Source organism: Triturus cristatus, chromosome 11 (assembly GCF_964204655.1).
Source record: "Triturus cristatus chromosome 11, aTriCri1.1, whole genome shotgun sequence".
NCBI classification, from domain to species: domain Eukaryota; kingdom Metazoa; phylum Chordata; class Amphibia; order Caudata; family Salamandridae; genus Triturus; species Triturus cristatus.
In genome coordinates, this window is record NC_140594.1 from 397,688,390 (window position 1) to 397,709,105 (window position 20,716).

General features: G+C 43.1%; 1 protein-coding gene across 1 annotated transcript in view; it reads right to left on the reverse strand.

The window, feature by feature from the left end:
* Positions 1-20,716, reverse strand: part of LOC146784284 (uncharacterized) — a 356,736-nt gene that overhangs the window by 43,425 nt on the left and 292,595 nt on the right. Inside the window, exon 14 of the mRNA XM_085635400.1 lies at positions 17,646-17,790. Within this exon, the coding sequence (XP_085491526.1) occupies positions 17,646-17,790 (145 nt within the window). The remainder of the gene's footprint in view (positions 1-17,645; positions 17,791-20,716) is intronic.

Below are 20,716 nucleotides of genomic sequence, written 5' to 3' on the forward strand. Positions count from 1 at the left end.
AAAGGCCTTACATAAACTACATGTCCAGTGGTTAATTTGTCCCGGTGCTTACAGATGTTGGGCAACAGCACTTATTTTTAGGGCTTGGGACCTATTTTTCAAAATCAGACTTATCCCAAGATGCTAAGAGAAAAAGGTAAAAAAGAGAAAGAGAAAGATAGGAAAAGTGTCAAAGGGAGTACAAAGGGAACTGAAAAAGAGTCGGCAAGAGTGAGATAAGGAGACAGGAAGTGGATTGGAAAAAATAGGTACGAAGTGGAATCAAGGCTAAACTGTGTGGATTTGGCTATCTTGCCATTCGTAAGACGCAGGTGAGTGGCTGCCGAAAAAACGTTGCGCCCATGCAAGAGCACTGTACATAATGCCTTACCAGCATGCACAAAATATCACCCGACTTCGATTGCTGCACACGGTACATCTTATTATGCCTATCTATGTACAACACCTGGGCAGAGCCTGCGTTATGTAAAATCATGGGCACGAGTTCAATCCAAGCATTTATTAGGCTGCAACCAAAGGTTCTTTATCATGTTTTTACTATGGCGGTGTCCAAAGCTATTTACCTCCATGGCTACGAAGATATGAAATCTAATTTCCTGACACACAAAATGCAGAAATAGCTTTGCATTTATCAAAATATCTATAGTTCTACATCCTAAATAGATATTGTGGTAGTAGCTGCGTTTGAATAAGAATAGAAAAGTAATTATTCTGACACGCTTGTCTGATTTTGAGGTAAAGAAATGAAGTGTCTCAGAAAAATTAATGAGCTTCGCAACAATACATTATAATTTCATGACAGGACTGAGGAGACTGACACAAAGAAAGGAAATATTTTAAACTTAGCTAATGCTGAGAGCAATATTCGAAGTTTCTAATATGCACTGGTTTTGAAATGGATACAAAGCACAAGTTTAAAAAAAAGAAAAAGATGCGCCAGAAAGGAATTCATCCAATACTCATTTTGAAGAATAACTGTAATTCACAGTGTTAACAGAGCATTCGATTAGATCAAAGTTGATTACAGACTCAGACAATTTTTTTAATTCCTCATAGGACTTTTTTGGGAGGCTTTACAGAAATAAAAAGTGCTAAGTAGAAGACATTGTAGAAATCAACTCCAAGATGTAGCTAACAGCTGTGAGATGCTAAACATCACAAACTAGTAATAAAACAATGAAATTGCCATACAAACATACTCAGATCTGAACTCTAATGTGGTTGTAAAAGTGGCTAGCAAGCACACAAGTGAACTTGAAAAATGAAATGTATCTGATCATCAAAAATAACTATTTGCCCCCCGATCGCCGCGGCTGGCTATACTTCACATCATGGAGTACATAGGGGGTAACATATACAAACGACATCTTATGTTGTTGGGGTTCACCCTGGCCAAACGGAATATTGCGAGAGAGTGGAAGGCGTCACGAGCCCCTTCCATGACGAGATGGAAGAACGGTTTGGATTTTTGTATGGGGCTAGAGCAGCCCGTCTTTGTGGCCAGGGGGTGCCCACGCAAACATTATAAGATCTGGAAACGGTGGACAGATTATCGGGGAATTTGGCTGGAGCCCCCGGTAGAGGGGGAGATCAACCCATAGGGGTAGCTGTACATGGGAGTCAGTGGCAATGGGGGGGGGGCACCGCGGGGGTGCGAACAATGCAAGGGGGGAGCGTGATGGATGGAAGTGGGAAAGTAGGACCAGGTGGAGGAAGTGCGATCACAGGGTGTTGGGGGGGGGGGGGGGGGGGGGGGGGGAGATTCGGGAAGGGTAGTTGAGGGTTTTTGAATATACAAATGTCTGTTGCCTGTATGTAAATGTATGAAGGATATGGCAGACGTCTCTGGATAACGGAGCTCTGCATGGTGATGGCTAAATTGACACAATAAAATTTGTTTAAAAAAATAAATAAATCACTATTTGCATTTTGACAGACCGATGCAGCAGAACTGTAGTTACAGGTAAGTAACTTTTTGTTATTGGATCTTTCAAAGATTCACATGCTTGAATTACAATTTCAAAACTATTACCTTATAAGGGAACAGATGCGAAAAATAGGATTTCCTTCACGGAAGAGGTTTGCGTAACACGGCCTGACACACTACTGTCTTGGTTAGTGATTGGACAGCTAGATAATACTGTTTGGCAAAGGTGTGGGACGGCGACCAAGGAGATGCTCTGCTACGGTCCGGTAAGGGCACTCCAGCGAACAGGGCAGCTGTTGCCTCCATGCCGCTTGTAAAATGTGCTCCAACCTTATGTCTTAAAGGTCTGAGAGCTTTGACATTGCAGTAAGAGATACAAGATGTTATCCATTGGGATATGCTATGCTCTGACAACGTGCAGTGTTGTACGAAATTCCTTTGTGCTGTAAATATAAAACTTTAAACATTTCTTGATGTCTAGAGAATTCAAAGAATGTTCAGCTGCTGTTGATAGTTGTGGAAGAAAAGTGTTTTTTTTTTTTTTAATTTAAGTGGATAGATGTTGGAACATTCAGACTAAACTATGGATTCGTGGACAAAGTCACTTTGCTTTTATCAAAGTTTAAGTATGATGGTTTAATAGAAAAAGCTTGATTCTCTCCGATCCCTCCTTGTTGGTGTTATGGCTAACAAGAAGGCGGTCTTCCACGACAGAAACAGTAGAGAATATCTGTGTATTGGGTCAAATGGTTCTCAGATGAGTTGGTTTAGTACTGTTTTTAGTTTCCACGCCAGTGGGTGTTTGGCAAGAGGAGAATAAGTGCGAAATACACCATGCATGAATTCTTTCACCACTCTTGTGGAAAACAAGGATGGCACATAGGGGGTCCCTAAATACCTGGATATGGCTGCAAGGTGAACCCTGATGGAGGAGTATCTTAATATTGACTCTGCTAAGCTTAGCAGATAAGGACGTGTTTGGTGTGGATGCATATAGAGGGAATCAGTATTATTTCTTACAGCTCAAGTGCTTCTATGTCAGGGAGATACTTTTGATTGTGGAAGTAGCTATGGTTGTTTGTAGGATCGTCCTGTAGGTAGGCGGGATAGTCAAAAATCTAAACTCTAGGCTTATGGCAGCCAGGCAGTCAGGTGCAGAGATGCTGGTTACGGTGTAGGATATGACCTTGGATCTTGTATAGGAGAAATCGGTCTGCCTTGAATTGAATTGGAGTCTGAATGGAGAGGTCTCAAAGATCTGTTTCAGGGCCAAGCAGGAGCAACCAAATTTATTGTATAAGGTTTTTTCTTTATTTTCTGCAGACATCTCGGGATGAGTGGTATCGTGGATGAAGCATCAGGCAATTTCCCCACGGAGGAATCGAAAATGCGTCTTCTTTCCAGTTGGGATATTACCACCTGCCTGTGAAGCTATGCATTTGCCTTTGTCTGGCATTGCGAATAGATCCAAGTGAGGTATGCTCCATCTCTGGAAGACTAGATCCAATTGATTCTATACTACCTCCAATCATGACAGTACACGTATTTCCTGCTGAGAGAAGCTGCTGCTTTGTTCTGCAGGCCCTGAACATGCTCTACTGTTAGAATGATTTGTGATGTAGAGCCCAATGATGTATTTGCTGTGCTACCTCCGAAAATAGTTTTGGATTCTGTCCCTCCTGTTTTTAAATATGGCATAGAGTAGTCTAATCTTATTCTGATCTTTTTTTTCTTTTAACAGGGGAAGGAAAGCCTGGCAGGTTTATTTGTAGTATTTGCAGCTGAAGGGACCAAAGCTAACTTGCTGAAAGGTCTTTCAAATGTGCTCCTCAGCCCTTCGGTGAAGCATTCCTTCTTAAAAGAAGATGTGGTCTGATTTTGTGAATATTCTGACCTGAGTAGATTTCTTTTAGCTATCAACCAAATCATGGTATGTTTAATCTAGGTGATGTGCATGTAGCCATTCCAGTGGCCAGAGACTTGTCCCACTGCTTTTCCAGCGCTTCCTGAATGGTCCTTATTATGAGTTGACATTGACTTATAAACAGAATGCAAGACGGTAGAATTCCTAGGTGGCAATGAATTTCCTGACTGTTATCCAACTATTTGTACTCATCTCCTGAACCAGGAGAAGCATATTTTCTGCAATTGCCAGCAACGGGTGAGATTTTAGTTGGTCTAGCAATTAAGAATAGTGTTTGCTTTATTGTCACTAGGATTGACTTTTTACCTAACTGCCTAAAAAGGTTTATTGCCTGAGTGACGGCTGCCGATTTTTACTGTGATGAGAGGACCTTAGTAAGCTATTAGTTGAGATAAGGGTATTCCCTTGCCTTCTGGTGGCACAGGCAAGCAACTTTCAGAGCAACACATTTTGTAAATACTCTTGGTACAGGGTTACAGCCAAATGGAAGTTTCTTGAACTGGTAGTGTTATCCATCTACAAGGAAGTGCAGGTATTTGAGGTGTTACTGATAGATCAGTATATGAAAGTACGCATCCTCCAAATCTACTGATGCCATTCAATTGTCTCTGTTTATGGACTTCAGCACATCAAGAAGTGATATTTTGAAAGATTGCTTCTTTATATATTTGTTCAGTGACTAAAAGGTCAAGAATGGGTCTCCATTAACCATTCTTTTTCTGGACGAGGAAAAACCTTGAGTAGAACACCAAGTTCCTTTTGCTGTATAGCACTGATGTTTTGCAGCTTTTATAGCCAAAATGTTTACTTTTTTGTTCCAGGACCTCTAAATGATATGGTGGTGTTTCCTGATTGAAGGTGAGGTAAACTCCATGGTACAACTTTGAGAATTTAGGTTTTACACTGCATGGATGGTAAAAGGGGTGAGACAACTGGGAAATTAGGTGCGTTGGATTCTTTTGTGGCCCTTGCTGAATGATGGACCTCTTTCTTTCTTTTGTTGTCTTCCTCCCATTTGACATCTGCCCTACAGAGTGTGAATCTGTCCTTGCGCATAATAGACCTGTCTGTAGGGTCAAAAGGCAGAGGAAGCATCATTCTGAAATGATGTTTGGCCATACTGCTGCCTTCTGTAGTGAGACTAAGGCTGTCCTCTTTGCAGGACTCCTAGTGATTTGGTCATATCAGCATCAGTCTTGAAGGATGTTGAACATTAAAGGGCATGGTAATTACCCTTGACTGAACCTCGATAGAAACTGCCTAGAAAGACATTTAACAAAGCTAAACACCACCTTCAAAAACAACAAACGCCAGTTGCCATTGTGTTTGAGGCCTCCAGAGAAGCCAATGAAGTGGCCTCAGCTTCTCTTAAAGTGACTTTTGTCTGATCTCTGCAGTCCATGGGTAGATTTTCCAGTAATGGGCATATAGTATTCCACAGCTCTGTGTCATATTGTGACAGGATGGCACTTGCATTAGCAATTTCGACAGCTGTTGCTACAAAAAACACTTAATGTCAATTTTAACTGTGTCTAGCCTGTTTCCTTCCTTATCTGCGGGGACCACACATGCGGATGTTAGATTGTGTGAGTTTCTCTGTGTCACCGCAGAAATCAAAGAACTGGTTTTGAACTGATTCAGCATGCATGCTCGGAAAGTATCAGGAGCTTTAGATTTCTACTCTAGACTGGCAGGTAATGTTGAACCTGTTGCAGGATTTCATGTACAGGAAAGGCCTTATTCCCATAGGCAGTGAGGGACTAAAATAGTCCTGATTGTTCTCGTTTTCATCTTTGAAGTCAAACAAAAATCCTTTTTTATTTTATAGTGGCCGTAGACAAATTCAGTTTCTAGGGCCACTGAATTCCACTGACAAGTTGAGTTATACAGAGAGCCTCATGGGATTTGTTCTGGACTTGGCTGCTCCGCAGAAACGTAATCTTCCCATTCAGGATCTTGAATGTCTTCTTTGGAGACATCAGTGTCACGATCAGACTGCCTGTCACCCTCCTGATATTTGGCTTTAGGTAGGATGTCAGAAGCGGAGTCTCTACTGGGAACTTGAGGTTGTGCTATAGACTCTAAGATAATGTTTCTGGGCATGGCAAATCTTGTAGTTGAGAAAATGTAATTGGCCATAGAATAAGATCTGTGGTGGTATCCGTGGAGTAGAATGTGAATGTGCAAGCTGTAATCTACTTGGGAAGTCCTCCATTATCTTTTTCATTGCATGCAAGAAATCCATTGGCACCGGGACCATTTGTACAGCAGAAGATTGTGGCATACCATACTCACAAGGTTGACCATAGTAGGCTGGCTCATGATAGGCCTAAAGGTGTTCTTCGTCTTCACCCAAATTGCCTCTTATAAACTGTATGCCCAGATCATGGGGTCTTCGGATTGTGAAGCGGGTATGACAGCAAGCTGTCATCACCAGAATAAATCTGTTCCTTTTCTGATTCATGCTCAGAAAAAAATGCACTGTGAGAGGATTCCGATTAGGGGTCACCTAGAAGTTGCACTGGAAACTCTGGGGTAAGTCTAATTGGACAAACGAACTGTTGTAACAGAAGCACAGAGCTTATCAGTGACCGGTAATTTTGTAGTGAGAGCTGGCCTAATCGGACAGCTGAGGCTGAACTGTCATTGTAAGCACAGTTATGGATGTGGAATATGTGCCTATTGCCATCCCTAGATATATATTCTCTACATTCATAGGTGCAGAAGCTGCAGTCTTCATCAACAGTGGTAGTTTCATTGTTGATGGGTGCTTATGCGTCGTTGACAGCCCTACCTTGGTCATTGAAAGCAATTTCTTCATCAGTGGTATCTTCATCGATGTATGACTTTTCGTCGACAATGATGATGTTGTAGATGGGGGAATATACAACTGTTGGGTCATGATGATGGGTGTTTTGTTGACAGGATCTTGTATTTTGGAGTAGACTTGGCCAATATCCATGAGGTTGTATTCGACAGTGACACTGTTGATGGCAATGAGCCTTTGGGTACCAGCCTCATTAACAATGTACTCGCTGACAGTCTCTTTTTCACGCTATAACTGGCGACTGAGTGTGTTGCATATTTGTTGACATTGGAGGCACAGATTTTGCATCCTTATTAATCTTTTTCTACACCGGTGAGCCTCATAATGACCAAAGACAGAGGGTCTTTTGGCAGGTGTTACACCAGGCTCTGAGGTATCCCAGAAACCACATACTTTGTGGATTTTTGACTCCCAAAGGTGCTTCTTAGTTGCACTTTAAAAAAAAAAAACAAAGCCACTGGTGACTTGGCACTTGGAAGACGCAGCAGCCTACCGTCTCTGCCCTTTTGGATTTGGTACTAAAGTTTGCATATATGTTGCAGTCTTTTGGCTCATGGACACATTTATGCAGACGAAAAATACATTTTGTGTTAGGGTCGTTAGTACAGACATTCCTGGCCGGACATACCTCATATGGCTTAAAGAGGATCCAGCCTTTATTCCAGTCAGAAGAATTCACAAAATGTACCTCAGCACCTTGTAAGTGAAGGGAGGAACAGTGTTTGTCCGCTAGAAGTGAAGAGTTCAGGTAAAAATTTGGCAGAAGAGTAACTGAGCAGAACATAATGGATTCCCTGTTGCTGGACACCTAGCAGTAGAAAATAGACTTTGGGCCATACAATGAGGTGGATGGGCTAATTCTAATCTTTTCTCGTTTACCCATTTTCCAAGATGCAAAACTATGGTTTCCGGTATGTAACTTGTTTCTATTAAAGCTAGAACTTATTCTAGATTCACATGCTGTGCAATGACGCTAAGGAAGAAATTCTCTTTGCCTGGAGTTTCAACACAGTTTGACTGCTTCTTTCAGTCACAACTGAATATTCACACAATAATGTGTAGTAAAAGTATGCATAGATAAAAATATATGTGGTCTTGGCCTAGACTGTGAAGTTTTTTTTTAGCCGTAGCTGAATTGTCTCTAGAATCCATTGTGCAGTTGTCCCATTGGTGATTGCCTTTGACAATGAAAGAGAAGCACAGGATAAAAAAAAGGTACTGATTATGACGAATGAGCCTTTAGTTGTCTATGTAGTACACGATTATTCATCTAACATTCAAAGCATGCAAAGCTGTTCCAGCTCGGGATAGTGGAACTTTAAAGAAAACCAGCAACTATATATTTATATAGCATGATTAATGTGAAACAAGGAAACTTCTTTGGGAATTAAATTAAGACAAGTTAGAGTTCAATATTATTACCTTTTTATTATCTGAATGTATCCAAAGATACTGTTGCTTCAATGTACTTATCTTTCTTAAGGACAACATGGTTAATAAGATTCCAATCTTGATAGTGCAAGGTTTTAAGGTAAGTTTATGCATTGGTTAAAAACAAGGTGGCACCAGAAGTCTACTTAACTGTATGTAAGTTCCTGGTGGCGGTGGCACCAGGAGTCTACTTAGAACTGTATTTAAGTTCATGGCGGTGGTGGCGTAAGATGTTGGTAGATAAACAGGTTTCAAGCCCTCCCCCTTAAGAAAACTGGACTCACTGTATATTGTAAAGTTATTTGTGTTATTTTCTCCGAATGTAAACCGAGATAGCAGCCAAACGCAGTGAGATGCACTCTTGGGGACGTATAGGCCACCCACATATGCGCCATATAATGTGTGGCAGGTCTCTGTTATAAAGGTCAAAGTCAGGATTGGATTTGTAAATGTTCTGTCCATTGTCCTATTCCATGTTGTCTACTTGCATATTTCTTTATACTTGCTTGGAGCTTATAAGTAATAGATCCTCCAAGACTGGCACATGTGTAGGCGTGTGTGAAGTGCACTGCATAAGGATGGACTAAGTCATCATCCAAATAATTCTAAATGTGGTAAGAAATGTTTGAATCCTCAGACTTGATGATGTTGCTAATGCCTTCACTGTGTATTTCCACACCAGTGAAAATTCTCACCTGGGTCAGAAATTAGGATGAGTTTTGTACATTCACTCTCAACCCTAGCTGTAATAGCAGTTGTATGTCCTTGTTTATACTATTTTAGCATTGTAGAGACGAGTTCTCCATTACCAGCTATGCCTCTAGGTATTGGTATGCATGTATGCCTTGCCTTCCCAGGTGCTCTGCCACTACAGCTAGACCTTTTGAAAAAAAATTGGGGGCTGACTTGTAGGAAAGTGCCACTTTTTGCATAGTTGCCCCCACTTCTTGCCAAACTGTAGATGCATTTTGACTGAGTGTGCCCTGGGTTCCTGCCAACCAGGTACCCAGGGCCTATGTTCTTTCCATTAAACTGCATTAAGACAAAACCCAATTGGCACTCTTTGGCCACGTCAGTACCTTGTAAATGGTACCATGGGTACCAAGGGCACTGTGGCCAGGGAAGGCCTCTAAGGGCTGCAGCACTTCTTGTTCCACCCTTAGAGGCCCTTTACCTACACCTACAGACACCTACAGACACCTACACACACCTACACACACACCTACACCCCCCCCCCCCCCATTGCAGGCTGCGTGTTTTGGTGCAGAACAAAGTGAAGAGTCGACATGGCACATATCCTTATGTGCCATGCCTACAACCCACTGCCCTGGCATAGGTCAGCCACCCCTCTTACTTGGTTGCACTATACCAGTGGTGAGGGTACAGGTGCATGAGCCCTGTACCTCTACAGAGCCTGAGCCACTTCTTAGACATTGTAGAATATATAGTACTGGGAGTTTGTTACGACGAACTCCACAGCACCATAATGGCTTTACTGAAAACTGGGAAGCTTGGTATCAAACTTCTCAGCACATTGAACCCACACTGATGCCAGTGTGAGATTTAATGAAAAACGCACTCAGAGGGCATCTTAGAGATGCCCCCTGAAAAACGACCTAACACTAGAGTCCTGGCTTAGTGGCTGCTCGCCAGCTGCCACCACCAGACATGCTTCTGGACTCCTGGGTTGAGAGCCTGCTGCTCTCGGGGGTCTGAAACAATACACGCCTTCGGACGAGGTGCCAAGCCTCCTCCCCCAGGATGGGCAGGGTTCATGAAGGGTAAGCTTCAAAGGCGTGCCGCCTTTCTGAGCTACCCCAACCTTCCAGCAACTGACCTTCACCGGTTCGGATGCCCACTTTGGGAGGGAAAATTGGCAGGAAAACCAAGTGAGGAAGGGAGGAATGCCCACCTTTGCCAACCCCACCCCTCAGGTGGGGGTGGCGAGGTAAAGCACAACTCTCAGTCCCCGCCATCTTGCAGATGGGGGGACCCAGCCAACCAGAGAGGTATATGCCCCCTCCCACTGACCCATTGGTCCCGACCTTTACTTACCTGTAGCACCCCTAAATCTAGTATTTAGGGGCAACCCTGAACCTTGCCTCCTCAGACAAGAACCGACCAGAAGAAGAGAAGGACTGAAGAAGTCGTGCTGAACTAAGAAGAGGAGGAGACCCACTGACTTGGCCCCAGCCCGACCGGCCTGTTCCCACCTCGAACCTGCTCCAGCGAAATCCTGGTGTGTTCTGTAGCCAGAAGCCCTCAAGAACCCAAAGGACCTGCCCTGCCTTCCAAAACCAAGATTTTGTGTCCCGTGAACACCGGATTTGCTCAAGTAAAACATACAAATTGAACAGTGGACCAAAAGCAACCAATAGGCACCAATCTCAAAAGATCACCAGTTACAATCAAGCGATGTGAAGTCATAATGCGTGCAATTCTCCAAAAGTGCCCCCTGTCCAAAAAGCACTCCCCTACTGGTAGGGGCAACAAAATGAAAAACAGTATCGGAGCTGCACCACTTAGCCACAATAATTTGGAATATTCATGTGCTCAATAGATGAGCTTTATGCATGGGTATGATCATCACCTTTGCTTTCTACATTTGTGTTCGAGGTCATTGCCATATCAATTTATACCTATTGGTCCAGACAGAATCTTCATTGCCCTGAAGAAGTCCTGTGTTTAAGGACGAAACGCGTTGGCTGTCTATCTCTTAAGAACGAACCAATAAAGAAGAGAAATACCCCCAAAAATGTACACATCCATTTTCTTGCTACGTTGAACATTTATGACTATTATGAATTTGGACTTTTGTGGCTAAGTGGTGCAGCTCCGATACTGTTTTTCACCGTATTTGCTCAACAATAGACTCTGGCTCTGGTCAAATCCGTGAGTCTGCAACACTCTGCACCCAACGCCCACGGCCCGAGTTCCAGTGGCCCAACACCACGAGGAGGTCTCCCTGGCAATCCTCACCAGAGATCTGGTGATCTCTGACCTGTCTCGAGTCTCCAATCAACGCCTGCAACCCCTTTCTGGAGGATCCCCCTGACCACAACCGGAGCTGGTAAAAAAAAAAACGGTGCCTAAAGACTCCTCTGCACTAGAACGTCCCATGGCCATGAGTGGCCCAACCGACTGTGCCCCAGCATCGGCGCCTAAAGACTCCTCTGCACTAGAACGTCCCATGGCCTTGGGTGGCCCAACCGACTGTGTCCCAGCATCCCCAGGCATCCCAACATACCTCTCCAACTGGTTGTCATCTCCAGAAGATTTTCGTCCCCGAGCCTGCAGGGTTTGTTGCAACTGGAGATTCCCCATTGAAACCAACAGGGCACCCGATGCCAAAACAGCACCGTGCACCCAGCCGCCCCTGCGGGTGTACTTTGGGTACCAACTCTGATCCCCCTTTGCCCTGAGCCTAACACTAGGAGCTTTGCTCCCACAACCTTGTGGCCTGCTTGTGAGCAGCCACCAACCGGGGGCCCCCTACCCCCATTGGATAACATTGGGCATCCTCGACCCTGGAGGAACCCTGGTTCTAACCCCAGAATACCAATTCCCACAAATAAGTACTTACCTGCAAACCGTTAACTTCTTTCCTTTTGTAGGATTGCATCGACTGTTTTTCCTTTAAAATTCTTTTAAGTGTGGAGTTGGTTTGTATGAAACAGTGAAAAATTGCCAATGTACTAAAAGTGAATTACTTACATTTTGTCTAAAAAATATCTCAGCGTGATATCTAGGCATATCACACTGATTAACAAAAGTAATTAAAAAGTTACGCGCACAGTAATCTGTAAAGTAACTGAAAAGTCATTTCGAACTGTTGACTTACTTGTCATTAAACCAACTGAATTTTAAACTGCATTCAACTGTAAAACACTGCATAGGATTTTGCAAAGTATTATTTCACTTACCTGCACGAGGCTTGGCTTGGTTCTAGAAATAAAATAACTAAATAATATTGTTGATACAAACAAATTGGTCTGAGTTCAGTCTTTGAGTGTGTGACATCATTTCTTGCATGAGTGTGTACAACAAATGCTTAACACTACCCTCTGATAAGATAAAGCCTTACTGCTTGCCCACACTACCACAAATAGAGAGTAAAGTGCTATCTACTTTTACCTATGCCTACCTTTGGGGTTCCACTGGACTCTGTGCACACTATACTTCATTTTGGTATAGTATATATAGAGCCAGCTTCCTACATGACTTCCATGGTAGTCAATGGAATTGATAATGTTTGCCACTTACCACAAACAACAGTTACACTTAATGCTTTTATGTTTCATACAGGCACTCCAATACAGGCTCAGGTAGCAACCTAACCTTTCACCTATATTTCCCCTGCCTTCACACTCCATAACAGTTCTTGGGACTGACCTTTTACCTAGTTACGGTACTACTAATAGGACGTGGGGTTTTCCCGGAAAACTAGCCTCATTCATTATGCATGAGGATTCTTGAAAACTCAGCAGAACTACCATCTCCTGCATAATAACTATGTATACGGGTCATTCCTTCCATCATCCTGAGTCCGACATGACACAGCAAGGTAGATCCCCTGAGGGTACCACTTTAGGTATATAAACACCATATCTTTGCTGAGGCAGGGAGAGGAGAAAAAGGACTTCCATGCTGACACACTGACGCTGAGGTTCCTGCACGCAGACACTTCAGCTCGCAGTGGTCCGACATCCCTCACGGGGTGTCCATCTCGAAACCAAGACGGGGTCCCACAGTCTCTCACTCCAGGTAATGGGGTTGACTTTATCCTAGAGGGATTCTTAGTCTACACCTACATACATGCTAGGTACACTTGGGTACATCTAGTTAGGGTTGCATCGTAGGAGTACGCATTATTACCGTCATGTATTTTATATATCTGCCTGTATTCATTGTTTTAGCACTATTGTTGGTGCTTATAATCATTTATATCTGTTTCTGTCTTATAGTTGTTTCAGCACACCTATTTTACACTAGAATGATACTGGTTCAATAAATGCTTATTGAAAACGTCCCCACCTTTTATTCTGTGTATCTCTCTGAGACAAAGTGAGCACGAGTGACTGAGCAAAAAGTACTGCACTGTTTCCACGATCCCTGATGGTACAGAGTTGTCATGTTCGATAGTTGCAAGAACTATTCTCTCCTTGGTAAGAGGGGTTTCTAGTGGCACTGTGAGCTAGTTGGTATACAGACAAACATACCCGGTCGGGGTGTCTGGAATCAGTCTGGACACCAATCCCACAGTCTATGTTGTTTAAATGCGCAGATCCTATATAGGGTTATAGGAACTACATGACAACTCTTTAGATGCAATGGGATGTGAAACTATCCGTGCTTCATTTAATTTGTGGCTACATAGAAATATTTTTGTTACAATGGTCTGGCATCCTGCAAGTAGTAATTATGATTGTTATATCCTCGATGTGTCAGTGCAGTTAAAGAATGGATCTTAATGACTTTTTCTTTTTTGTTATTATGAAATATACCAAACAGTATTCTTGATTCATTTTTAACAACGAGACCTCTTCTATTCGGGAAACAGCATTTATATATTATCTACTGGCGGTCGCCAGTAGATAGTTATAGTTAGGACCGTGTTTCCATAGGAAATCCGCAACATTCTATTTGGAATAACTTTGGCGCCGGTTGACGAATCCTCGCGAAATTTTCAAAATAGGTGGGGCGCTCCGCTCCGCTCCTACCCTGAAAGTCTCGGGGGTATTCGTCAAGCGGGGGCTGAGAAAAAAGGGGGGTCCCAAAACGCGTTTTCCCCATGCATTTTCCCATAGGACCTTTAGTCCGAGCTACAGCCCGAACGGCTGAACAGAATTACTTAAAATTTGGCAGAGAGGTAGTCCTCAGGTCAGAGATGTGCCTTTTGCAGGTCTGGTGTAAATCTGTTCAGTAGGTCCTGAGAAAATAGTTTTTAAATCAATATATATATCTGTAAGCGCGCTCCGTGCGCTTACGGTAAGCTTACTGTACGCGTACGGTGCCGTGCGCGAGCTCAATTCTGATTGGTGGTTACATGACTGTAAACATTCGAATCGGTCGAAATCAGAAAGTGTCGGCCGCCATTTTCTGTCTCTCGCACTGAAAAACAAAGGTGGATAACGTGAAAAGGGGGCAACGAAGAGAGTTGCAGACCCCCTAGCGTTTGTCAGGGGGTCCACGAAGGACCAAAAAGTACGAAAAATACATTTAATAATTTTTTTAAAAAATTGCGGAGTGCGCGTACGGTAAGCTTACCGTACGCGCACGACAAAAAAAAAAAACAAAAAAAAAAAAAAAGAAATAATCACATTTATTAAATAAATTGAAGGACCCGCAAGGGAGAAAAAAAAATTGTTACTGTGTAAAAAAAGGCGAGGTGCGCACGGTATGAACTGCGCAACGTGGGCGCTCGGTGCGCGAAGCGCAGCGAGTGCCCACAGCGCGCGCACCGTGCGCGCAGGGTGTGCGCACAGTGAAAAACCAGAAAAAAAATAAAAAAATAAATACATAACTTAGCATTTAAAAAAACCGTACAAATTCACTGAAAAAAACATAGGTTTCACACACGTTATAGTTAGGAATTAGCATTTAAAAAACCTTGCAAATTCACTTAAAAAACCATAGGTTTCACACATGTTATAGTTAGCTGTACATTTCACTCGTAAAAAACCAATTAAATTCCACGTTATAGTTAGATCAGGTAACTATAACTTGCGCGACCGCAATCCACAATGTGTCATTTCAGATGTCATCATTGATGTGAAAAGTGATGTCACTGACCATGTCATGAGTGATGTAATATGTGACGTCATCAGCAGTTTATTGTTGGCGCGCAAGTTATAGTTACCTGATCTAACTATAACGTGGAATTTCATTGTTTTTTTACGAGTGAAATGTACAGCTAACTATAACATGTGTGAAACCTATGGTTTTTTAAGTGAATATATATATATATATATATATATATATATATATATATATATATATATATATATAAAGAGTTTATACTTAGCCGTAAAACATGTACATTTTTGTTGTAAAGGGATATTTGTAGCAGAAAAAAAAGTTGTTGTAGGATGCATTTGTTGTTCCAGCGTCGTTGCAACAGCATTTGTTGGTAAAACAGCTGTGGTTCCATCTTACATCTCTTCTATTGCCCACTTTTGATTCTGGCTGCCAAAACAAAAGCCTCAATTTTCCAATGGCCTGATGCTCTGCCACATCTGCCTTATATCCCTGACTCCGAAACATGCTTTGATCACCCCTTTCCTGAAAAACCAATCTAAACCTTAAAGTCAAGGCATACAGTTGACCAGTTTTAATTTTCAAACGCTTTATCAAAATTATGAGAAGGGAGGTGATGACTCCGCTTCAAGACTATGTGGAACTTAACGTCCTCCTTCAATACCAAAAGTTTGAACTGTGTTACTTAAGTGGCACTGAAATCACCTCTGCTAATAAATAGGGGTGAAAAGCTCCTCCTCTCTCCTTGGAAAAGGACAACAAAACCGCCCTGATCTATCAGCAAATTACCACAATGAAGTCACAAAATTCTGCTTGGGTGGGCTTAAACAGGGGGCAAGTATATTCTGACCCAAGCTACAATGGGCCCAATCCTTTACCACCAATTATAGCCAATAAGTTAAGATCATATCATTCCTGCAGTGTATCTCAAGGGTCAATGTGCAATGTCCTGCAGTGTCCCTTGAGAATCATTCATTTTGTACCTTTCATGCAACATTTAGGCACGCCCTTTTGCTTAGCTCCTTGAGCAGTATAAGGTAAACTTCCAAATGTATGCTAAAGGTATACAATTCTGTCTGAAAAATGGGTCCGAAAACACAAGCAACATCACCTCTTGCCTTGACCAGGCAATCTAGTTAATAAAGTGCAGGTTCCTGTGAAAGGATGGTGCCAAGGAGATTACAGTAATTGGAAACAGCGAGCCTCTCAATACTATTTGACAAGCCCTCGAGCCTTTGAACCCCTCCCACCATTTTGCCACAGTGTTGTGAGACGTTCTTTGATAACAACCTCTTATTCGCTTCACAAGTCATTGCTTTGGAAAAGGATGTAAACACACAGTTCTCTTTACTTCCAAAAATACTCCGACTCCTCCATATGATCTATAGAATCAAACTGACACGAGCCTTCACCCTGAGGCATCTCTACTACTACAACACATTTACTGTCGCCTCTTCAAAAAATACATTTCCAGATTCTAACAACTGCAGAACCAGACAAGAAAACCTGTCCTTAACATCTGCAAAAAGAAATGCATCACAAGCACCCTGAAATAATTTTGCTCACTGCTGCGGATGAAGGTTTCCTTCATTCCAAAGTAGTCTCTCCCTTTCATGTAGGTCAGTTGATCACTCTGCAGACTGTCTAGTATTCGCCTCATCTCACAAAGGAGGTCTACTGCGGGGTTCTCCGTTTTTATGCTGAGAAGACCCAAGTGTTTCAGGCCAAAGATAAACATTTTCTTGGCTATGTGAGCTCCAAGAAGGGCAAGGGGATTCAGAAGTGGACAATTTCTCCTTGGGTCATCCTATGCATCAAGATCTGCTATGCCATGGCAGAGAATGAACTTCCTGAGTGCATTAGAGCCCATTCCACCAGGGTAAAGGCTTCCTTATCAGTCTTGTCTCAGGGCGTTCCTGTGTTGGATATTTGCCATGCTGCAATATCGGTCTCTGTCCACACTTTTAACAGGCATTACTGTTTTGACTTTAAAGTCCACAGAGATGGCAATTTTGTCAGATCGGTGTTGCAGGGCTTCTTAGTTATAAGATCTCTTCGTATTCACTAATTGGGAAATAAGGCTTAGGTTGTGATTAAAAGGCCTGGAATCTGCAGGCAGAAGTACTAATCAGAAGAACAAGTTACTTACCTTCAATAATGATGTTTGATGGATACTTTGTCTGCCTGCAGATTCCACACTCTGTTCCGCCTACCTTACGTTCTGAGGAGTGGTCATGCAACTGATAATAAAGCTTCAAGTTAGTTTGGTTCACTGGTATTTTGCCAATCTCAACAGTCTCATCTCCGCCTTTGAGGCCAAGGGGAACGGATGTTGGTGTACCAATGTGGAGCCCTACACTGCATACCCAGGGAGGATCCTGGAGCTGAGGCACCACCTAGCAGTGCAGGAGAGCTATTTCAACTTTCTGGATCCAGTCTTGTGCCAGCAAGCGATTCAATAGGTGAGGACTCTGCAGGGAGATAGAGTATCCACCAGAAATGTCATTAGTGAAGGTAAGGAACTTGTTCTTCTGGGCTTACAGTCAATTTCATTATGAGTCATGTAGATGCTGTCTATTGCTGATGTTCAATCTTTTTGTATGCTTATTTTCCAAACACAAGATAGGGGAATAAAGTACAACCCCTGGATGTAGATATGTATACTGTAAAAATACAATTTAACAGAGCTTGGCAACCCTCTTCAGGGTTGCTGTGCCTCCTATCCACCATCTGATTAGAAAACAAAAGGAATGCTGATAGTCAGTCTGCCACAGCCTTACCAGGGATTGCTTGGAATGTGCAGTGGGAAGGATCGGACGCACAAATCTCCTCTGGGAGCCAATGGCTGCTGGGAATGGAGGAGCAGAGAACATAGCAGCTACTAGATTTATCCGAGACACCCAGGAGTTCATTTCTGCATCAGTACTGCAGGGAAACAAAAAGGCCATACAATCACTAAATGAGATGTACATGTAAAAGGAACACTGTAAGGGGGAAAAAAGGAATAAACAATAACTGCAGGAGGAACAGGAAGGGAGAGCAAACAATGTCACAGAATTAAGACTTTCAATTTCATTAGGTCGACAAAGGAAAGGACCTACTGAAGAAAGCATAATCACTGCCAAACATCCCTATGCCTATAATCAGAGAAGTAGCATTTCCCCTGCGCAAAATTCTGACCCAACAAAAGCCATCATCACAAACAACAGTGTGGCCTAAAATGCATTTTGTATTGTTTTGCCCCAACAAAGATAATGTTTATGTCTGGCTTGACAGACCAGCTATTGCCGGACATAATGTGATCAACCTAAAATAGAGCTTTCGAGAGTACTAAAGTGAGGGGTTTTGGCTCCGCATACATATTGGTAGCCAAGAGAACATGTTTTGACTGGGCAGAAGTTGTGCTCTTCCACTGAAAAAAGTTTTTCCCCTCAACACAGCTGCAATTATTGTGTTTATTTAGCCAGCGGCTTGATCCAGCGGCAGTATGGCTGCCTCAGCTAGAACTCTCAGAGGGCACACATGTGGCATTGTAGTGCTGTTAAAGCGTCTTAGCCTCTTCCATGCTCATGACGTCTCCCGGCCGTCATGAGTCACGATGGGCGTGTGCGGACGATGGCCGGGAGACGTCATGACCACGCCCGCGATCGGAATGTCAGCACTGCGGGAGCGCTGCGGCGGAATTTGCGCCGCAGCGAAGAGGTTAAATAACTAGATCATTTTAGAGGTTTGCTTTTCTTTGGCAGCAGAATGTATTATAGCAAGTCAACGCAGTCTCCTCCTCCTGCTTCAACATCCTCCACATGCTCTGCAAGATCTACAGATGGATCCCCACTGGAACCAGAAGGACGGTCACTCAGGCCCTCGTTAGCAGCAGGCTGGACTACAGCAACGCCCTCTACACGGGAACCTCAGCCAAACTCCAGAAACGACTACAACGCATACAGAACGCCTCTGTACGCCTCATCCTCGACATCCCCTACCACAGCCACATCGCAGCCCACCTGAAAGACCTGCACTGGCTCCCTGTCAACAAGAGGATCACCTTCAAGCTCCTCACCCACGCTCACAAAGCACTCCACATCGGACCAGCATACCTCAACGAACGACTCACCTTCTACACCCCGAACTGCCAACTTCGCTCTGCTGCCCTCGCCACCGTTCCACGCATCAGATCATTCTTCCACCTCGCCGCCAAGACTTGGATCACCCTCCCCATCCGCCTACGATAGACCCAGGACCTGCTGATCTTCAGAAGACATCTCAAGACCTGGCTGTTCGAGCAGTAGCAGCCCCCCCCCCCCCCCCCCCAAGTGCCTCGAGACCCTCACGGGCGAGTAGTGCGCTCTAGAAATTTACTGATTGATTGACTACAGTCCAAGTATTGTCCCCTTACATCATTAACTTTAGACTTCTGAGTGCAGCTATGTGTTTGAGAGCAATATGGGATGCCCACGGCTCCACTAATCTACATGGATTTTTAGGTCTATCCTGACAGTGCAACTGTTGCTTCACCCTACGTGAGCAATAACAAATATATTTCAGAGTACTCCTAAGAGAGGCGCGTAGGCTTCACACACGTTGGTTCCCCTGAATACAAATTGGTGCCCTTCCAGTAAAAAAAGACTATGTATTGCACTTTGTGGCTCTTACCAAAGCTCATACTACATACAGCAGGACTGAGTTAGTTATGGTGGCAAGCCAATGGTCATGCGTATAGAATTGATCTGGTTACTATAAAATGTTATGATAAAGGCAGTAGGGCTGATATATTTACAGTGAAAAGCATACATCAAAGTCAATAGTCATTTAAGTATGTATTTTTATTACCTATCTGTTGTCAATAGATAGATTTGTTATTGTATGACACCTCACAGATTACCATAGTAGGCAATGGTTTTGGTGTTGGCTGCATTGTGTGATAAACAGTGAATATAGAAGGTTTGCTCTCTGAGAATCCTTGTTAGGCCCTCTTAAGAGAGATAGAATTTTGCTTAGCCAACTACAGTTTTGCATAGCTTTCCAACTTTATGACTGTGTCTGATGGTTGCTTTGTGGAAAATCTTAACTCTCAAAACTGAAGGAATCAGTTGATTATGGTGACAATCTATTGTCCTGACTGGTACGCTGGGAAATGTTATGTCCAATGTCATAGATCTGGTCGTCTTATTTTATATTTAAATCTTTTTTTTATTATTTGTTAACAGACATTGTACAGTCAACATCCTCACATGTGCTTTAAGTACATTACAATTCTTTCAAGGGGCCTTCTATTCTGTTACAATTCTAATTCCAGCTTTCCGTAGAATAGCCCTCTCTTATAAAGCATGTTCGATTTGTACTATAGTGCCAAATACATTACTTTAAAATAAAACATCAAATGTATAACTGCTTCAAACTGCCCTCCCCCCTCTACCTGTATTTCGTGTCATGAGTTCTCTAGGGCCCTGTGGGTCATCTATTCTAGGTTCCCTCGGTGGTTGGGGATACTCGAGCTGTTTCTGTTAAACACAACAAGCGAAGGTATCTTGGGCAGGTAATCTCATTAAACTCCGTCGATAGAAGAGAAAGGAATGGTCTCCAAACTTCTTTGAATGCAATTTCGGAATTTATCAAAGTGGCATTAATGCGCTCCATTCCAAGAATATACCACAACCTATGTAGCCAGCCCAGATATGTAGGTGTTGTTTGTGTCCCCCAATGTGACAATATGTTCTGGAGAGCCGCCCCCAACGCTAACCCCATCTGTCTTCCTCAATGGGATTTTAATGGAAATGTCAGAGGGTTGGGTAAGCCCAGCACCACATACACTGGGAATCTAGGGATCTGCGTTTCAAACTGCTGATCGGTT